Genomic DNA, 18,756 nt, shown 5'->3' with positions numbered 1-18,756 from the left:
CCCCTTAAATGGTATACCTGTCCATGAAATACATGTCTAGAAATGACTAGTAAAACAGCATCAGGCTAGGTGAATGGGACAACGACCACATAGTCAGGTTCTCGATCGCCTGTGTCCCATGCACGTGCGTGTGTATTTTCACTATGACACGTGACACATAATGGCGAAATCAGGGCGAGCGAAGTGTGGGTTCCGGAGACTCCTGCCCGCCCTGCTGCTGTTTATTCTAGGACAAACCTGGATCATTCTTATGTCCTTACCCCAATCCTTCCGGCAGCTGGAGACGGAACGGCTTGAGCTCGCGCAGCAACAACGTGGAGTGGCGTACAAGTAAGTCATACAATTGTTGTTGATACTTGTCTCTACACTTCCGTAATAGCTATAAAGGGGTGAGGGGATTAGTATTTCCAGGGTACAGCTAAGGTCAGACGAAAAGATATTGGATTGACCAAATATGGGTTCATGAAAAGGCATTTAGGAAAGAACATGATAACATCAAGAAAGTAGCAATACAAACTCTTCAAATAATAAACGGGCAAACCACAGGGACCTGATAATTTGTGACAGTTTAACTATGTTTTACCTAAACCGATGTATATGCAATGTAGCATTTTACCGAAAGCTGATCTAAGTCCCGAAAACTTTTAATATGATCTTGCTACAGTTGTAAATTAATTAATGCTTAGGTCCTAATAGGCAATGTAACCTTGAAAGTAGGTCAAGGTCATTCAAATGAAAAAGCTTGATAGCCCTTCACCCAAGCATGCTTCTGGCCAAATATCAACATTCTGGGCCTTATGGTTTCTCAGGAGTGGTATAAAAAATGTTGACAAATTTGACCCCTCTAACCTTGAATATAAGTCAAGGTAATTCATTTTAACAAACTTGGTAGTCCTTCATCCTAGCAAGTAACTTGCCAGATATCATCATCATGCAACTTTTGGTTATTCAAAAGAAGTTGTTTAAAGATTTTAAATGTCTTTGAATAAGGGTGAAGGTCATTCATTTGAACAAACTTGGTAGGCCTACATCCAAGCATGCTTCTGGTCAAGTATCAACATTTTGGGCCTCATTATTATCGGACAAAGTTATTTAAATATTCTAACATATTTGACCCCTGTGACCTTGATTAAAGGTCAAGGTCATCGATTTGGAGCCCTTTCTGCCAACATGTGTCTGGCCAATATCATCAAACCTGGTAGCCCCTTATCCCAGCATGCTACTGACCGAATATCATCCTGGTCCTTTTGGTTATTTAGAAGTTTTTAGACAATTGATCCCTATGACCTTGAATATGAGTGAAGTTTACTCATTTGAACAAACATGGTAGCCCTTCATCCCACCATACTACTGACCTAATATCATCACCCTGGTCCTTTTGGTTATTCAGCAGAAGTTGTTTGAAAGTTTTTAACATATTTAACCCCTGTGACCTTAAAAAGTCAAACATGAACAAACTTCATAGCCCTTCTTCCTAGAATGCAACTTGCCAAATATCACCACCTTATACCTTTTTTTAAGAAGATGACTTTTAAAGGTTCATGCACTATGGACCAGATGTTACCAAGAAAGAATGTCAAGGTCATTCACATCAACAAGCAATCAGCCTGTATGCTTTAGTTATTCAGAAGAAGTAGTTTAAAGATTTCAACATATTTGACCCATGTGACCTTGAATATGGGCAGATGTCTTTCATTTGAACAATCTTGGTAGCCCTTCATGTCAACATCCTTCTGGCCAAATATCATCACCCTGGACCTCTTGGTTATACAGAAGAAGTCGTTTAAAGGTTTTTAAGACAATCGACCCATGTGACCTTGAATATGGGCAAAGGCCATTCACTTGAACAAACTTGGTTGCCCTTCATCCAGGCATGCAACCGGCTAAATATCATCACCCCGCAGCTTTTGGTAACTCAGAAGAAGTCGTTTTAAGGTTTAAGACAATTGAACCATGTGACCTTGAATATGGGCGAAGGTCATTCGTTTGAACAAACTCTTCATCCCCGCATGCTACTGGCCAAATATCCTCACCCTGGAGCTTTTGGTTATTCAAAAGAAGTCGTTTAAAGGTTTTTAAGACAATTGACCCTTGTGACCTTGCATATGGGCAAAGGTCATTCATTTGATAAACTTGATAACCCTTCATCCCAAATCCCTCTGGCCAAATATCGTCGTCCTGGACCTTTCAGTTTTACAGAAGAAGTTGTTTAAAGGTTTGTAAGACAATTGACCCCTGTGACCTTTAATATGGGCAAAGCTCATTTATTTATTTGAACAAACTTGATAACCCTTTATCCCAACATTCGTCTGGCCAAATATCGTCACCCTGGACCTATTGGTTATTCGGGACTGACGAACGACGGACCCGCACCATGCCAGAAGCTCACTTGGCACTTCGGGCCAGGTGAGCTAAAAACGGGGGTGGTGGGTATTCTTCGGAGTCGGGACCTTTACATTGCCAATCTTTCTCCTAACGAATATGTTTAGCTAAGAATTATAAATGCACATCATTAAAATGAGAGCTCACCAGTGTCTTATGGGTCGCACCATTGAGAGAGGAATGCGTTTACAAGGGAAGTCACTCTTAGCCAAAAAAATAAACTTCCTTTTGTTGCTTTACATTGTATGTATAATGTGAGAGAATTCTCAAAGTAAAAAAAGGGGGCAGCAGTAAAATCCAGGGTAGGTCGGGATACCTGAAACACAATTTTTTGTTTTGCCTAATAGAGAATAAGCTAATGAACTTTTGATACTGTATTGGGAGCCGCTGTACTTTTGATATCGATCATGTATACGAATATAATGAGTAATTTATGATATATTATGTGAATCAGACTGCATTAAAATTTCCGTTTATGTTTCAGACTAAGTGTCATGGAGGACGAAAAATACACGTCAAAACTGGAAAGGACTCTCCAATCCATCCTCGCCCGTCACCAGAACGTGAGCGATACCGTAAACCACAACTACAACGTATCTGCAGGGAACTCCATATCTGTCCGACGTTCAGTTCCGGACACCAGACTTTCGGAATGTCACAATATCACATACCCCATCGACACCACATACGCTGTGTCTGTTGTGATCATCTTCCACAACGAGGCGCTGTCCACTTTGCTCCGGACCGTCCACAGCGTCATAGACAGGTCCCCAGAAGAAAACCTGAAGGGAGTGATCCTCGTAGACGACTTCAGCACTATGACGTACCTAAAGGACGAGTTAGACATGTATTTGTCCCTGGTGCCAAAAGCCAGGGTGATCCGGAACCGCCAGAGGGCCGGACTGGTCAGGTCGAGGATGAATGGGGCCCGCAATGCCACCGGTGACGTGTTGGTGTTCTTTGACGCTCACATGGAGTGTAACACGCGCTGGCTGGAGCCACTCCTGCATGTGCTCAAGGTCGAACCCACCGCGATTCTACAACCAGTAGTAGATATTATAGCCGCTAAATCAATGGAGTATTACGCTTACGACGACGGACGAAGGTACCGGGGTGGCTTCGGCTGGGATATGAGGTGAGCATCATACACATTAAGGTGAAGGGTACCAAAAACAAGAGGTCCATTGGACCTGTATCGCTCACCTGGTTTTATATTTAAGTCATTACAACTGAATGCATTAGTACATCTTTATATGAAATTTCCCCAAAACCAGACACCATCTATGTTCTAACCCAACTTGTACCACACTATCTGACTTTCAACTAATCAGAGGCCTCCATTGAGTTGCCATGTTAACAGATTTTGAAATAAATGATATGTTATATTACAGGGTGTAATTAGACAATACTTCAATTTTCATTCAACTATAAGCTTTTATAAACCTAGAAACAATTTATGAAAACTACACCATAGCAAATGATAATCTAGCTGTACCATTTCTTAGGACCGCAGGGGTCAAATCAACCTCATTCAATTAAGAAAAGTTTGTTCTTTCTCAATAATGTTTTTGACCATATTTTGTACAATCAACTCAGTCAATTAGGGGATATTAGCGTTCTAAAGCAAAATATTAGATAATTTTCCTCTTTTGAGCCCCAGGGGTCGAACCAGTCTCATTTATTTAGGAAATGATTGCTCTCCCCCAATGAAGTGTCAGAGCAAATTTGGTTGAAATCTTCTCTGGCAAATTTAGCTAAGTTCCCCTTCAGGGCCCGGCCCCCTGGCCTCAGGGATCGAACCAACCTCATTTATTTAAGAAATGATTGCCCTTCACTTAGTGATGCTTCAGACTGAATTTGGTTGAAATCCTCTCTGGCGTTTCGGAGGGGATGCGTTTTAAAGCAAATTAAGCTAAGTTCTCCTTAAGGGCCCCGCCCCCCTGGCCGCATGGGTCAAACCAACCTCATTTATTTAAGAAATGTTTGCCCTCCCCTAGTTATGCTTCAGACTAAGTTTGGTTGAAATCCTCTTTGGCGTTTAGGAGGAGATAGGTTTTTAAGAAAAAGTTGACGATGGACGACGACGACGGACGCTGCGCCACGGCATCAGCTCACTATGGTCCTTCGGACCAGGTGAACTAAAAATTGAAAATCGCAATTGGCACTGACTCACTATTGTGTAATATTTGAAGTCCTTTTCAATAGAAGTATTGCAACAAAATCATATTTTGCTATGCATTTTACAGAAATAAATATAGCTGTTCGAAATTTGAATGATCAGAAAATAGGGAGAAAAGAAAAAAAGAGGGAGAAAAAGAAAGACAAAAAATAACCCCAAAAGACAGACAAACTGCCGGGTATGAACTCAAAACCTTTCACTTTACCAGTGTTGGCATCCAGTCAGCATCATAACGATTGTCCAAACAATTGGCCGCAAAACCTATGAGGGAAAACATGAGCATTGAATGATAAATAACTTGACAATATAAGTTACTCCAAAGCAGAAAAATCATTCACGCACAAGTTAAAAAAAGTGGAAATCTCCATTGCGATTATATCTGGTGCAGTAGTACCCTTTTCCTTAATTGATACATAATTGATACATTGTGTATAGTTTTCTCACCGTAGTTCTTACCTTGTATCGAACATGTTCCAAAGATGATATTGTAATTTTACTAACTTACAGATACTCGTGGTTTGTGATACCAGAGTACTTGGAACTGGCCATAGCATCCAAAACTACGCCATTTATAACTCCTGTCCTAGTGGGGAACGCCATCGCCGTACGAAGGGACCACTTCTTCAGGATCGGGGGCTTCGACGAGGGACTTGATATCTGGGGAGGGGAACACTTCGACCTGTCCTTTAAGAACTGGATGTGTGCGGGGAGAGTGTTAACTGTTCCATGTTCCAAAGTCGGACATCTGTTTAAGGAGGGCCAAAGTTACAGTTTTGATGGTGATCGCTATACCATAATTCAAAAGAATCTGATGAGGGTAGCGGAAATATGGATGGACGAATATAAAGATGTTTTCTACAGAATACGTAGGGCACGAAATGCCAATTTTCCCGTACTGGACCAGACGTCTCTTAGAAAACAAAAGAATTTTATCAAGTCTTTAAATTGTAAGACTTTCCGTTGGTATCTTCAGAACGTACTGCCGGAACAGAAAGTGCCCCCTATCGACGCCGCCTTCTACGGGGAGATAACAAACGTAAGGACAACGGGATGTCTTACTGTTTTGGATGATTTTTACATAGGCATCACATTCGATTGCTTTAAGTACAGAATTCTACCCATTAATTCATTTACATTTACAAAAAATGGTAAATTCAAATATAACGATAGGTGTGTATTTGTTGATAATGAGAATCGTTTTTTGAAAATAAGCACATGTGATGAAACACGTGGGGTTTTTGCCGGAAAGTGGTCGTTCGTGACCGAAGACCCAGCCGCGATTGTCGGAAGTCTTCATTTCGAGATCAGTGGTAGTGCACGTATACTTTGTGTGGGACATGTCACTGGTGTGATACAGAAAGTCCACTTCAAAGAACAGATGGCACAAGGTATAAATTGCAACAAGAGTTCTTACCTCGAAACGTCCTATCAGAATTGGTTTTTCATGTATAAACTCGTATAAAAAATTGTTCATGTATTCATTTTGTACAATTACTGTTATTTCATCTTGAATTTTTATTGGTCTTCTAATAATTTACTTCGACATACATTAACATGTTTTGCTGTTGTTTGTTTGTGGAAATGAACGTTGCATTATGGGTAGTCGTGGTGTTTGTGACAAAGAACATGGCATTGTGGGTAGTCGTGGTGTTTGTGATCAAGAACATGGCATTGTTGGTAGTCGTGATAGACCGGAATTACGTTGAACGAGGCTAGAGACTAGAACTTACGTAGAGTCGATTTATGGCACTATAGAATTACACTCGACTGATATACAGTATAATAGTCTCGTTCAACCAGACTCTTGTTGCTTGCGCAAGCTATGCCGAACAGAATAACAAGTGATCAAGCGTCTGGTTGAACGAGACTAACAGTATAGGTACACTGCCTTCTTAACAGTAAATTACTTAAGAATAAACAGTTTATTTACTTTGACAGTAGAGTTAAATTGGCTATATGTACAGTGTATTTACGTCGACAAATAAATACATTGATTTTTGTACAGTTTAATTACTCCGATGTAGAGTGAAATTACAACGACTTCTGTTCAGTAAATTACACCGGTTTACATACAATAACATTACATCAACATCTGTACAGTAAAAGTTACACCGACTTATGTATAGAAAATTACACCGATATGTGTACAGTAGAATTACGCCGACTTACAATTGGGAGCAAACCTAACTTGGTTTTTAGTACACTTTGTAGTGAACTTGGACAGTGTGCACTGTAATTTACCCAAGTGCACAAGCGTAAGAACTCTGTACAAAAGCATGTGAATTCAAGCCACAAGCTTGTGCACTGGAGTTCAATTTTCTTGTTAACACCAGAGCACTAGACTACAATTACACCGACATGTGACCAGTAAAAATTACACCGACTTATGTACAGTACAATTACACAGACTTGTGTACAGTACAATTACGACGACTTCTGTACAATACAATTACACCGACTTATGTTCAGTACAATTACACCGACTTATGTACAGTCAGATTACACTGACTTGTGTACTGTCCAATAAAACCGACTTCTGAACAGTACAATTTAGCCGATTTCTGTACTGTACAATAACACCGTAATTTGTACAGTACAATTACACTGACTTATGAACAGTACAATTTCACCGACTTATGTACAATACTATTAAACCGACTTATGTACAGTCCAATAACACTGACTCATGTACAGTAAAATTACACTGATTTATGTACAGTACAATTACACAATCTTATATACAGCAGCATTACACCGACTTGTGTACAGTACAATTACATCGACTGTAAAATTACACTGGCTTGTGTATAATACAATTACACCGTCTTATGTGCAGTACAATTACACCGGCGCGTGTACAGTATACTTACACCGTCTTGTGTACAGTACAATTACACTGGCGTGCGTATAATACGATTACACCGTCTTTTGTACAGTAAAATTACACCGGCGTGTGTACAGTAAAATTAGATCGGCTGCTGTACAGTAAAGTTATACCGGCTGTTAAATTACACCGGCGTGTGTACAGTACAATTACACCGTCTTATGTACAATACAGTTACACCGACGTGTGTACAGTACAATAGGATCGTCTTTTGTACAATACAGTTGACGACTGACTAAATTTATTTCCACCACAATTAATCAGATGTACAGTAGAATTACAGCTATACTGATATATAGTAGAATTATACCGACTTATATATAGGAGAATCTCGTTTATCCAGACTTCGATAATCCTTACGCATGTACTGCAAAGGGCAATTATTAATTTGTTGACTAGAGATGCTATACGAGAATTTTGCATCAACCGGTGTCTACAATAAACCATGATTTTTGACACGACTTTCGGGGGAGATAAAGACTTTCTTTATAGACAGTGTTATAGAGTTGTGGAGTTCCTTGTCAGCGTTAAAACTGTTATTTCGTTATAAACAATAGTTCAGTCTGATTGTCTGTAAGCACGGTAATGTCAAATAGATTTTTTCATGGTTTTTCCACCAATAAACACAAAATAAAATCTAAGCGAGGAAAAACTCTTCATTCCATCAAATGGGGAAAAGTAAAGGGGGACTGTTTATTTGAGATAGAACTTATGCGGTAATAACCTTTACTATGATAGTTTGAATCGGTAGAAGACTGAAAAGAAAAATCGGTTTAAATATATCACGGGTGTCGATAACGTCCATCTGGTAGATATACGACACGGCTTGATCGAACAATGATGAAGTCGATTACAAAAATTGCAAACAATACACTTATTATAACCAATATCATATATAGCTTTTCTAAACAGCGTCCCGACTTTGTTTTCAAACCCACAGGGATCTGAGAATATTTGTTTACAACTATATTTGACCTAAACTAAGGTGTTCAGAGTAATTTTACACGTTTTAGGGGTTTACATCGACTTTCGGTAAAAGTTATCATTTTTACCGAAAGTCGACGTAAACCTTTAAAACGCGTAAAATTACCATGAACAACTTAGTCAAGGTCCAAAAAATAACTGTATAAAATGTTCGTCCCTGTGTTCAATCTATCCAGGGACGAAGTTATATACATACATGTATTTATACATGTATGTTTTATCCAGATAAATTCATATAGTGTGATCGATAAATTCAAACATTCATTTGATTCCTCAATTAAGGTAAAATAAAGAAAACAAAATTTCTTTGCGGACTTGTGCTATGGATAAATAATAAGGTACATTGATGACGACACCAGACACGCCGTGTAGTAAGCCAATACAATGTCACCTCGCCACGTGTACCTGATCCCACGTGCGTACGGACGTGACACGATGGCAAGGTCCGGCCGTGCGAGGAGGTGCGGGCTCCTACCCGTTATGATTCTATTTATTGTTGGACAATCGTGGATTATCCTGATATCTCTGCCACATTCCCCGCGACAGCTAGAGGAGGACCAGCGAGACATCATATCTCAGCAACGCATGGAGGCAGCAAGGTACGTGTGTTTACCAACTATACCGTGTGATGATATGGTATTGTTTATGCTGATTGAAGACCCTGTTCTTTAAAATCAACTCATTTAGCGTTTTTACTATTTATCTACTTCTCTTTACAATAAAATTCATTCCTCTCCACTGATAAGGTACTCTTAACACGCTCTGATTATTGACCTCTCCATGACGTGTCCTCTTAATTTACACGTCAAAATTAAAGAACGCCCATATATGGGCACTGATTTTAATACTATGTGTAAATCCAATACGTGTGCGTCGAGTGCAACTTTTGACAATTAGTTATTGCATTGAATAGTTTGCAAAATGACACGAAAACAGTTATTGACGCATGCGCAATGACATAACACGGCACTTTGAACCCCATCCTCAGATAATCAAGGGGTTACGCTCACTTTCGCTCTCAGCACAGAGTGAAAATAAGCGTAGCAGAGATCGAAAGTGAGCGTAACTCTTGGGAGTATCGAGGATGTGGGAACCCTCGCCCAGTGAGTATACATGTTTGTACCTTCTTTTTTTGTGAATAAACGGCCTATTTCATATCACACTGGTATAACTGGTTGTCATTTGCCTTTTGTATAATGAGTATGGCTTGCTGTATGGCTAGTGTAAAGAATCGCACACTATAAATATATGCTTTTGAACTCCCCGTACCCACTGCCAAAATTTGTAACTACACATTTGAAACTGATTTATTTTTCTGGCATGATTACAGCTGTGATAAATCATTTCTGATAAGAAAATCACATCTTGTCGGACTTTATGAAAAATATTAAAGGTTAATGGAATAAAATGTAAACACAATGTTCTGAGCCCATGACCTCACTGGGCCACAGTTTGGTCAGTACCTCACTGGGCTACAGTTTGGTCAGTGCCTCACTGGGCTACAGTTTGGTCAGTACCTCACTGGGCTAGTTTGGTCAGTGCCTCACTGGGCTACAGTTTGGTCAGTGCCTCACTGGGCTACAGTTTGGTCAGTGCCTCACTGGGCTACAGTTTGGTCAGTGCCTCACTGGGCTACAGTTTGGTCAGTACCTCACTGGGCTACAGTTTGGTCAGTGCCTCACTGCCGGCTACAGGTTAATCAGAAACGACATTTCGGGGAGGTTACTGTATACACGAAACAGCAGAGGACAGGAATCCGTACAGAGCTTATCTTTAGAATCCATATACTTTCAATAATTCTGGTCAAACCCATTCTACGCTAACATTAAATCAGAATCAGTATTATATAGTGTATCTTCTCCTTGGTGTTGAAAAAAAAGCAAGATTGATCAAAATCGAAATTTTGATAGTGTGATTAAAATAATTGGAACCACTGCCAGAATGCTCGATAGTTAGGCCATCATGTTGTTTTATGGTCCATTTGACAAGTAACTCTTAACATATGTTACGTGTGTTTGATATGTTCATTTATTTTTATCCATTGTCATTTTTTCTGGGGTTAATTGAAACATGTAACAATATATTTGAGGCAAAGTCCGTTTAAATTAATTTCAATATTTCTGTTATCTATGTCGCTTACATAATATAAGTAACGTTTTATTTGATTTAGATTAGGTGCAATTGAGGATGAGAAATACACGAAGAAACTGGAGCACACTCTCCAATCCATCCTCGCTCGTCACAGAGGAATGGTCGACACTAGCAAATTCAAGTACAACGTGTCGGCCGGTGACGGGTTGTCTGTACGACGTCCTGTTCCTGATAATAGAAATCCGGAATGTCACAAAACAAATTTTCTCTATGATACATCACTCACTGTATCCGTAGTGACCATCTTCCACAACGAGGCGCTGTCCACTTTGCTCCGGACCGTCCACAGCGTCATAGACAGGTCCCCAGAAGAAAACCTGAAGGAAGTGATCCTCGTAGACGACTCCAGCACTATGACGTATCTAAAGGACGAGTTAGACATGTATTTGTCCCTGGTGCCAAAAGCCAGGGTGATCCGGAACCGCCATAGGGCCGGACTGGTCAGGTCGAGGATGAATGGGGCCCGCAATGCCACCGGTGACGTGTTGGTGTTCTTTGACGCCCACATGGAGTGTAACACGCGCTGGTTGGAGCCACTCCTGCACGCGCTTCAAGACGAACCCACTGCAATTCTACAGCCGGATGTGGACATCATTAAAGCTGACACAATGGACTATTACAGTTACCCAGATGGTGATCGTCGCTCTCGTGGAGGATTCGGTTGGGACCTCAGGTGCGTATCTTAGGTTGTTATTTAAGATAAATTATAAATCCGGGTCGGGCGTCAGAGGTGATACAAAATAAAGAAACTTTGTCAGAGTCATATGAAAATCAGTTCTTAAAATGTTTCGGGTTCAAGTATGTATATAATATTAAACTTGCTAGGCCTCTTTTGAGTATCTGTACATCAAATTATGTCGGTTTCCGGTCAGTACTTAAAAATAACCCAAGCGGCGTCATAAAATTACATGTTCCCAAACTTGGTNCATTATGTCGGCTTCCGGTCAGTACTTAAAAATAACCCAAGCGGCGTCATAAAATAAAATAAAATGTTCCCAAACTTGGTAGGCCTCAGATGAAATCTCAAACTTATTCGGCCACACTAAGTGAAAACACATCAGTATACCTCATCTATATAACAGCGTTTATGATTGAATTATACTGATTACATGACGGGGAAATAAAACATCGTATCAACTTCACGCGCTCGAGTTTTAATGGTCATATTTCCCATTTGCGGAGCCTCTCCAAGAAAATGGGCAACAGCCGTGACATCTAATTCCGAGTGGATGAAGCAAACGACAACAATGGCGTGTCAACCTGCATGCTCGTATTTACTGCTCTAGTTACGTTATTGTTTTATTTCGGTATGATAAAACATGTATAGCCTTTTTCGCAGAGAAATATGTTAATGTTGAGGAACAAACAATCGTGTTTTCCTTCAACAAAGTCCATGCGTGTATAATATCAAACTCGGTCGGGCTTTTGTGATACTCTAGCAGATTTCGTGCTCAAGTTGGAATTCTTCTCTCCGGGATCAATTTCGTTGATGATTTTGGAAGTATATTGGATAGACGAAAAACCAAATACTGTTTTCAATGTTTTTACTGGACTTTGTTCTGTGTTACATGCTTTTAGTAAGTTACAAAACAGTTGTCTTGAGCACAAAATCCATGCTTGAGTATGAGTTCGGTTTAATGAATATGGGGCCAGGTCAGTCCCTAATATAAGTAGATATAATCGTGGATAAATCTAAATGGTGTACACATGTTAAGACAGTAATATTTCTTCACTTCAGATTTCATTTTCATTCATTTGTCATTTCAGGTATGCGTGGTTCGAAGTACCGGGCTTCGTTGAACAAGCATTGAAGTCTAAAACGGAACCATTTGTTACCCCCGTGCTGGTGGGTAACGCCATCGCCGTACGAAGGGACCACTTCTTTCGGATCGGGGGCTTCGACGAGGGACTTGACATTTGGGGAGGGGAACACTTTGATTTGTCATTCAAAAACTGGTTGTGTGCTGGGAGAGTGTTGACAGTTCCATGTTCCAAAGTGGGACATCTGTTTAAAATGGGCGTCCAGAGTTACAGTTTTGGTGGCGCCGATCGAGATACAGTCATACTGAAAAATCTGATGAGGGTAGCGGAAATATGGCTGGATGAATATAAAGATACCTTCTATAGAGTTACTGCTGGACGAACGCAGAATTTCCCCCAAATAGACAACAATGCTATTATGTCACAGAAAAACTTTCTTAAGTCATTGCACTGTAAACCATTCCACTGGTACCTTAAAAACGTACTTCCGGAACAGAAGGTTCCCCCTATCGACGCCGCCTTCTATGGGGAGATAACCAACGGGAAAACTTTAGCCTGTCTTGCTGTCCTAGATGATCATTACATTGGGATAACATATGCATGTTTTAAATATAGAATAATACCTGAAAATTCCTTTACGTTTTCAGAGAAAGGCGAATTTAAGTTTGATGATTATTGTGTATTTATTTCGGATTCCACACATTTCCTGAAAAGGAGAAAGTGTGATGAAACTAAAAATGTGATCCCGGGAAAGTGGAAATTTCAGACGACCTCTCCGATCTCTAATACAGGAGCTCTCATGTTTGAATTCAATGACAGTGCGCAGACGTTGTGTGTGAGCCACGTGACAGGTGCGATATCGGAGGTCCATTTTAATGAGCAAATGGCGCAAGCTTTGCCGTGTAATTACAGTTCCGCCTATCAAAGCTGGTATTTCATGTACCGGCTTTCCGAAGTCCCGAAGTTTAATTGAATGAATTTGTTTTATTCAAATCTCAAATAAAGTCAAAATACCTTGGAACTTTTATTGAATTTTGGGTGTGTTATGTTTGAGCATTGGGAGCCTATGAATGCCAACTGAAAGCAAATGAGTTGTTATGTTTACCAGGTTTTGAATCGTTGAAATCTGTTTAACACCACCCCCTCCCCCTCCGCTTCTCCCTAAAAAAACACTAATTACAAATACTATTATTCAGCATTTAGCTCAATTAAAAAAATGATCGTATATATGCTTGTTTGATGAATGGAACAGCAGTCTGTCTAAGGCGAGTCGGTAGTATCCAACGTAACAAGTATCAAAATGGCGTCATAATGATGATGACGTCAAAAATCTTTTCAAAGCATTCATAGCCTGTATGAATGATATCTAAATGTGTGGTAGGGTTATAAAGTGGCAATGTCATACGACGGTAAATGTATTCTTATGAGCACTGTCCGCTTGATATTAACGCTACTCTTACTTTAGCATCATATCCGAGTGTTCTCTTACCGACTGTTGATCATAAAAAAAAATATCATAAGAACGTGTATGGCAGAGGGGGTTCAGAGGAAAAGGAGGCTATAATTTGACACGTTGAAGACAAGACTTGTAATCGACACAAATGACACAGTAATACGGAAAGCCGAACTCGTTATTTTTTTATATTTTTTTTCCGTAAATCTTTGAACAGATCCGCACCGGATACTGCTGTTATAACAGAAAATATAACCTGAAGATTATTTTTGGAATCTATGTTTAAGTATCCATGTCTCGCTGTACTGCTTTTTTAGCTCACCTGGCACTTATGCCGTGGTGCGGCGTCCGGCGTCCGGCGTCCGGCGTCCGTCGTCCGTCGTCAATATTTAACTTTAAACTACTTCTTCTTAATAACCGAAAGGTCTAGGGTGGTGATATTTGGCCAGAAGCAAACTGGGATGAAGGGTTACCAAGATTGTTCAAATAAATCACCTTCAGCTATTTTCAAGGTCACCGGGGTCAAATATGTTAAAAACTTTAAACAGCTTCTTCTGAATAAATTAAGAGGCCTAGGATAATTATATTGAGCCAGTAACATGCTAGCATAAAGGGCTACTAAATTTTGTTAAAATGAATGACCTTTATTTATATTCAAGGTCATAGGGGTCAAATATGTTTAAAACATTTAAACAACTTCTTCTCAATAACCAAGAAGCCTAGGATAATGATATTTGACCAGTAGCATGCTGTAATAGAGGGCTACAGAGTTTGTTCAAATGAATGACCTTGACTTATATTCAAGGTCACAGGGATCAAATATGTTTAAAATCTTTAAACAACTTCTTCTGAATAACGAAGAAGCCTAGGATAATGATATTTGACCAGTAACATGCTGGGATATAGGGCTACCAAGTTTGTTCAAACAAATGACCTTCATCTATTTTCAAAGTCACAGGGGTCAAATATGTTTAAAACCTTTACACAACTTCTCCTGAATACCCAAGAGTCCTAGAACAATGATATTTGACCAGTATCATGCTCAGATAAAGGGCTACCAAGTTTGTTCAAACAAACGACCTTCACCTATTTGCAAGGTCACAGGGGTCAAATATGTTTAAAACCTTTAAACAACTTCTCCTTAATATCCAAGAGGCATAGGCTAATGATATTTGGCCAGTAACATGCTGGGAAGAAAGGCTACCAAGTTTATTCAAATTAATAACCTTCACCTTGTTCAAGGTCACAGGGGTCAAATATGTTTAAAACCTTTAAAAAAACTTCTTCTCAATAACCAAAAGGCCTTGGATGATGATATTTGGCCAGTAACATGCTGGGATGAAGGGCTACCAAGTTTGTTCAAATGAATGACCTTTGCTCATATTCAATGTCACAGGGATCAAATATGTTTATTCAAAAGGTCCAGGGTAATGATATTTAGCCAGAAGTATGCCGGGACGGAAGGCTATAAACTTTCAAAGTCACAGGTGTCATATGTTTAAAACATTCAATAGATTCAAATGGATCGAACACAGATATTTTGACTGTAGCTGTATATTGGTCCCCATTGGGCCTCTTGTTTATATAAAGTAGGCTCCCTTTAATTTCGTTTAGGATAAAGCTGTAGTAAAGCTGGGCGATGACATTCTCGTTGACCTGGAAGCTCAGTCGGTAAGGGCGACAGTAGAACATACTAAGGTCCAGAGTTCCAAAGCGCAGTCGGTAAGGGCGATAGTAGAACATACTAAGGTCTAGAGTTCCAAAGCTCAGTCGGTAAGGGCGATAGTAGAACATACTAAGGTCCAGAGTTCGAAAGCTCAGTCGGTAAGGGCGGGAGTAAAACATACTAAGGTCCAGGGTTCGAAAGCTCAGTCGGTAAGGGCGGGAGTAGAACATACTAAGGTCCAGGGTTCGAAAGCTCAGTCGGTAAGGGCGATAGTAGAACATACTAAGGTCCGGGGTTCCAATCCCGCTCTAGCCCCGCTGAATTTTCATCCTCACCACACGTACTGTTGTTGATTACAATTTATCTATTTCATATTTATATATCGATTTCATGAAAGTCCCGCAAGGTATGGTATTATTTTCGGAAATGATTCATCAAAGCTACATAGTCAATCCTGAAAAAGGCAGTTGGTTGTTACCATTAGTACGAGGATCATTCAGAGTATAACTCCAAAGCTTTGTTCCTTCCATTATTAAATGAATTGATATTAAGTCACCTTTCATGAAATCGGTTTATATTGTCAATAAGTCTATTGTGAAAGGGAGTGTCCTCTCAACCTGGGGCGGAGTGGCGGGCCCGATTGCGGAAATAAGGGTTTTCTTCAAGGGCGATACATGCCCCTTCGACCTCTTGTTTGTCCTCCTGAAAGGCCAATAAGCTTATGCTATTACACTGAGTCTGCATTTGTTTAGAACATCTGAAGCGATTACGTTGAGCGATTAGCTATACGGGCCTTATGGTCCTCTCGTTTCAATCACAAGGACCTGATAATTTGTTAAAGCTATATTTGGACCTAAACTAAGGTGTTCAGAGTAATTTTACATGTTTTAGGGGTTTAGATCGACTTTCGGTAAAAGTTATCATCATTGGGAGAGACATTTTACCAAAAGTCGACGTAAACCTCTATAACGCGTAAAATTACCATGAACAACTTAGTTTACGTCCAAATATAGCTGTAACAAATTCTCGTCCCTGTGTTCAATCTATCCAGGGACGAAGTTATCTGCATATATTTATTTATACATGCATGTTTTATCCAGATGAGAGAAATTATTATAGTGTGGTTGTATGATACGTTCAAACATTCATTTGATTCGTCAATTAAGGTAAAAAAAATGAAAAATATAATTTCTTTGCAGACTTGTGCTATGGATAAATAATAAGGTACATATGTTGATGACGACACCAGACACCCTATACAATGTCACCTCGCCACGTGTACCTGATCCCACGTGCGTACGGACGTGACACGATGGCAAGGTCAGGCCGTGCGAGGAGGTGCGGGCTCCTACCCGTTATGCTTCTATTTATTGTTGGACAATCGTGGATTATCCTGATATCTCTGCCACATTCCCCTCGACAGCTAGAGGAGGACCAGCGCGACATCATATCTCAGCAACGCATGGTGGCAGCAAGGTACGTGTGTAAACCAACTACACTGTATGATGATATGGTAATGTTTATGCTGATTGAGGACCCTGTTCTTTAAAATCGACTCATTTAGCGTTTTTTTTTACTATTTATCTACTTCTCTTTAGACTAACATTCATTTCTCTCCACTGATAAGGTTGTTTTACTATAAAACGCACTGATTATTGACCTCTCCATGGCATGTTCTCTTATACCGTACCCGTCAAAAGTAAGAACGCCCATGGGCACAAATTTTGATACAATGTGTAAATCAAATACGTGTGCGTCGAGTGCAACTTTTGACAATTAGTTATTGCATGGAATAGTTTGCAATATGACACGAAAACTGATTTTTTCTGGCATTATTACAGCTGTGATAAATAATTTCTGATAAGAAAATCACATCTTGTCGGACGTTATGAAAAATATTAAAGTTTAATGGAATAAAATGTAAACAACAGTGTTCTGAGTTTAAAAAAAAAAATCAGCAGGGCTAGACTAGGATTCCAACTGATGACCTGAGATTGTTATGTTGTTGCTCTAACCGATTGAACTACCGAGTCAACGGAATGGTCAGTGCCTCACTGGGCTACAGTTTGGTCAGTGCCTCACTGGGCTACAGTTTGGTCAGTGCCTCACAGGGCTAGTTTGGTCAGTGCCTCACTGGGCTACAGTTTGGTCAGTGCCTCACTGGGCTACAGTTTGGTCAGTACCTCACTGGGCTACAGTTTGGTCAGTGCCTCACTGGGCTACAGTTTGGTCAGTACCTCACTGGGCTACAGTTTGGTCAGTGCCTCACTGGGCTAGTTTGGTCAGTGCCTCACTGGGCTACAGTTTAATCAAAAACGACATTTCGGGGAGGTTACTGTATACACGAAACAGCAGAGGACAGTGGGACAGGAATCCGTACAGAGCTTATCTTTAGAATCCATATACTTTCAATAATTCTGGTCAAACCCATTCTACGCTAACATTAAATCAGAATCAGTATTATATGGTGTATCTTCTCCTTTGTGTTGAAAAAAAAGCAAGACTGATCAAAATCGAAATTTTGATAGTGTGATTAAAATAATTGGAACCACTGCCAGAATGCTCGATAGTTAGGCCATCGTGTTGTTTTATGGTCCATTTGACAAGTACCTCTTAACATATGTTACGTGTGTTTGATATGTTCATTTATTTTAATCCATTGCCATTTTTTCTGGGGTTAATTGAAACATGTAACAATATATTTGAGGCAAAGTCCGTTTAAATTAATTTCAATATTTCTGTTATCTATGTCGCTTACATAATATAAGTAACGTTTTATTTGATTTAGATTAGGTGCAATTGAGGATGAGAAATACACGAAGAAACTGGAGCACACTCTCCAATCCATCCTCGCTCGTCACAGAGGAATGGTCGACACTAGCAAATTCAAGTACAACGTGTCGGCCGGTGACGGGTTGTCTGTACGACGTCCTGTTCCTGATAATAGAAATCCGGAATGTCACAAAACAAATTTTCTCTATGATACATCACTCACTGTATCCGTAGTGACCATCTTCCACAACGAGGCGCTGTCCACTTTGCTCCGGACCGTCCACAGCGTCATAGACAGGTCCCCAGAAGAAAACCTGAAGGAAGTGATCCTCGTAGACGACTTCAGCACTATGACGTACCTAAAGGACGAGTTAGACATGTATTTGTCCCTGGTGCCAAAAGCCAGGGTGATCCGGAACCGCCAGAGGGCCGGACTGGTCAGGTCGAGGATGAATGGGGCCCGCAATGCCACCGGTGACGTGTTGGTGTTCTTTGACGCTCACATGGAGTGTAACACGCGCTGG

General features: G+C 40.1%; 3 protein-coding genes across 4 annotated transcripts in view; all 3 read left to right on the top strand.

Moving 5' to 3' along the window:
- Positions 1-156: 156 nt before the first annotated feature.
- Positions 157-6,111, top strand: LOC110463930 (polypeptide N-acetylgalactosaminyltransferase 1-like). Its single transcript, XM_021518878.1, has 3 exons — positions 157-330; positions 2,867-3,517; positions 5,069-6,111. The coding sequence occupies exons 1-3, from the start codon at positions 161-163 to the stop codon at positions 6,021-6,023; spliced, it is 1,776 nt and encodes a 591-aa protein (XP_021374553.1). The 5' UTR covers positions 157-160; the 3' UTR covers positions 6,024-6,111.
- Positions 6,112-8,814: 2,703 nt separating this feature from the next.
- On the top strand, positions 8,815-13,357 carry LOC110463931 (polypeptide N-acetylgalactosaminyltransferase 5-like). 2 transcript variants are annotated; one of them, XM_021518879.1, is made up of 3 exons: positions 8,815-9,028; positions 10,600-11,253; positions 12,348-13,357. In XM_021518879.1, exons 1-3 carry the CDS (start codon positions 8,865-8,867, stop codon positions 13,312-13,314), a joined length of 1,785 nt encoding a protein of 594 aa, XP_021374554.1. In that variant the 5' UTR covers positions 8,815-8,864; the 3' UTR covers positions 13,315-13,357. The 2 variants fall into 2 exon arrangements, with proteins under 2 accessions (XP_021374554.1, XP_021374555.1); XM_021518880.1 differs by having other exon boundaries at positions 8,947-9,028; positions 10,605-11,253.
- A 3,351-nt stretch (positions 13,358-16,708) lies between these two features.
- LOC110463917 (polypeptide N-acetylgalactosaminyltransferase 10-like) overlaps positions 16,709-18,756 on the top strand; it is a 3,570-nt gene continuing 1,522 nt past the window's right edge. Inside the window, exons 1-2 of the mRNA XM_021518856.1 lie at positions 16,709-16,936; positions 18,249-18,751. Of these exons, the coding sequence (XP_021374531.1) occupies positions 16,722-16,936; positions 18,249-18,751 (718 nt within the window). The 5' untranslated portion in view covers positions 16,709-16,721. The remainder of the gene's footprint in view (positions 16,937-18,248; positions 18,752-18,756) is intronic.

This window comes from Mizuhopecten yessoensis, unplaced genomic scaffold (genome assembly GCF_002113885.1).
Source record: "Mizuhopecten yessoensis strain PY_sf001 unplaced genomic scaffold, ASM211388v2 scaffold10945, whole genome shotgun sequence".
Lineage (NCBI taxonomy): Eukaryota > Metazoa > Mollusca > Bivalvia > Pectinida > Pectinidae > Mizuhopecten > Mizuhopecten yessoensis.
The sequence above is the reverse complement of the archived record's forward strand: the minus strand, read 5'-3'. Positions and strand labels throughout refer to the sequence as shown.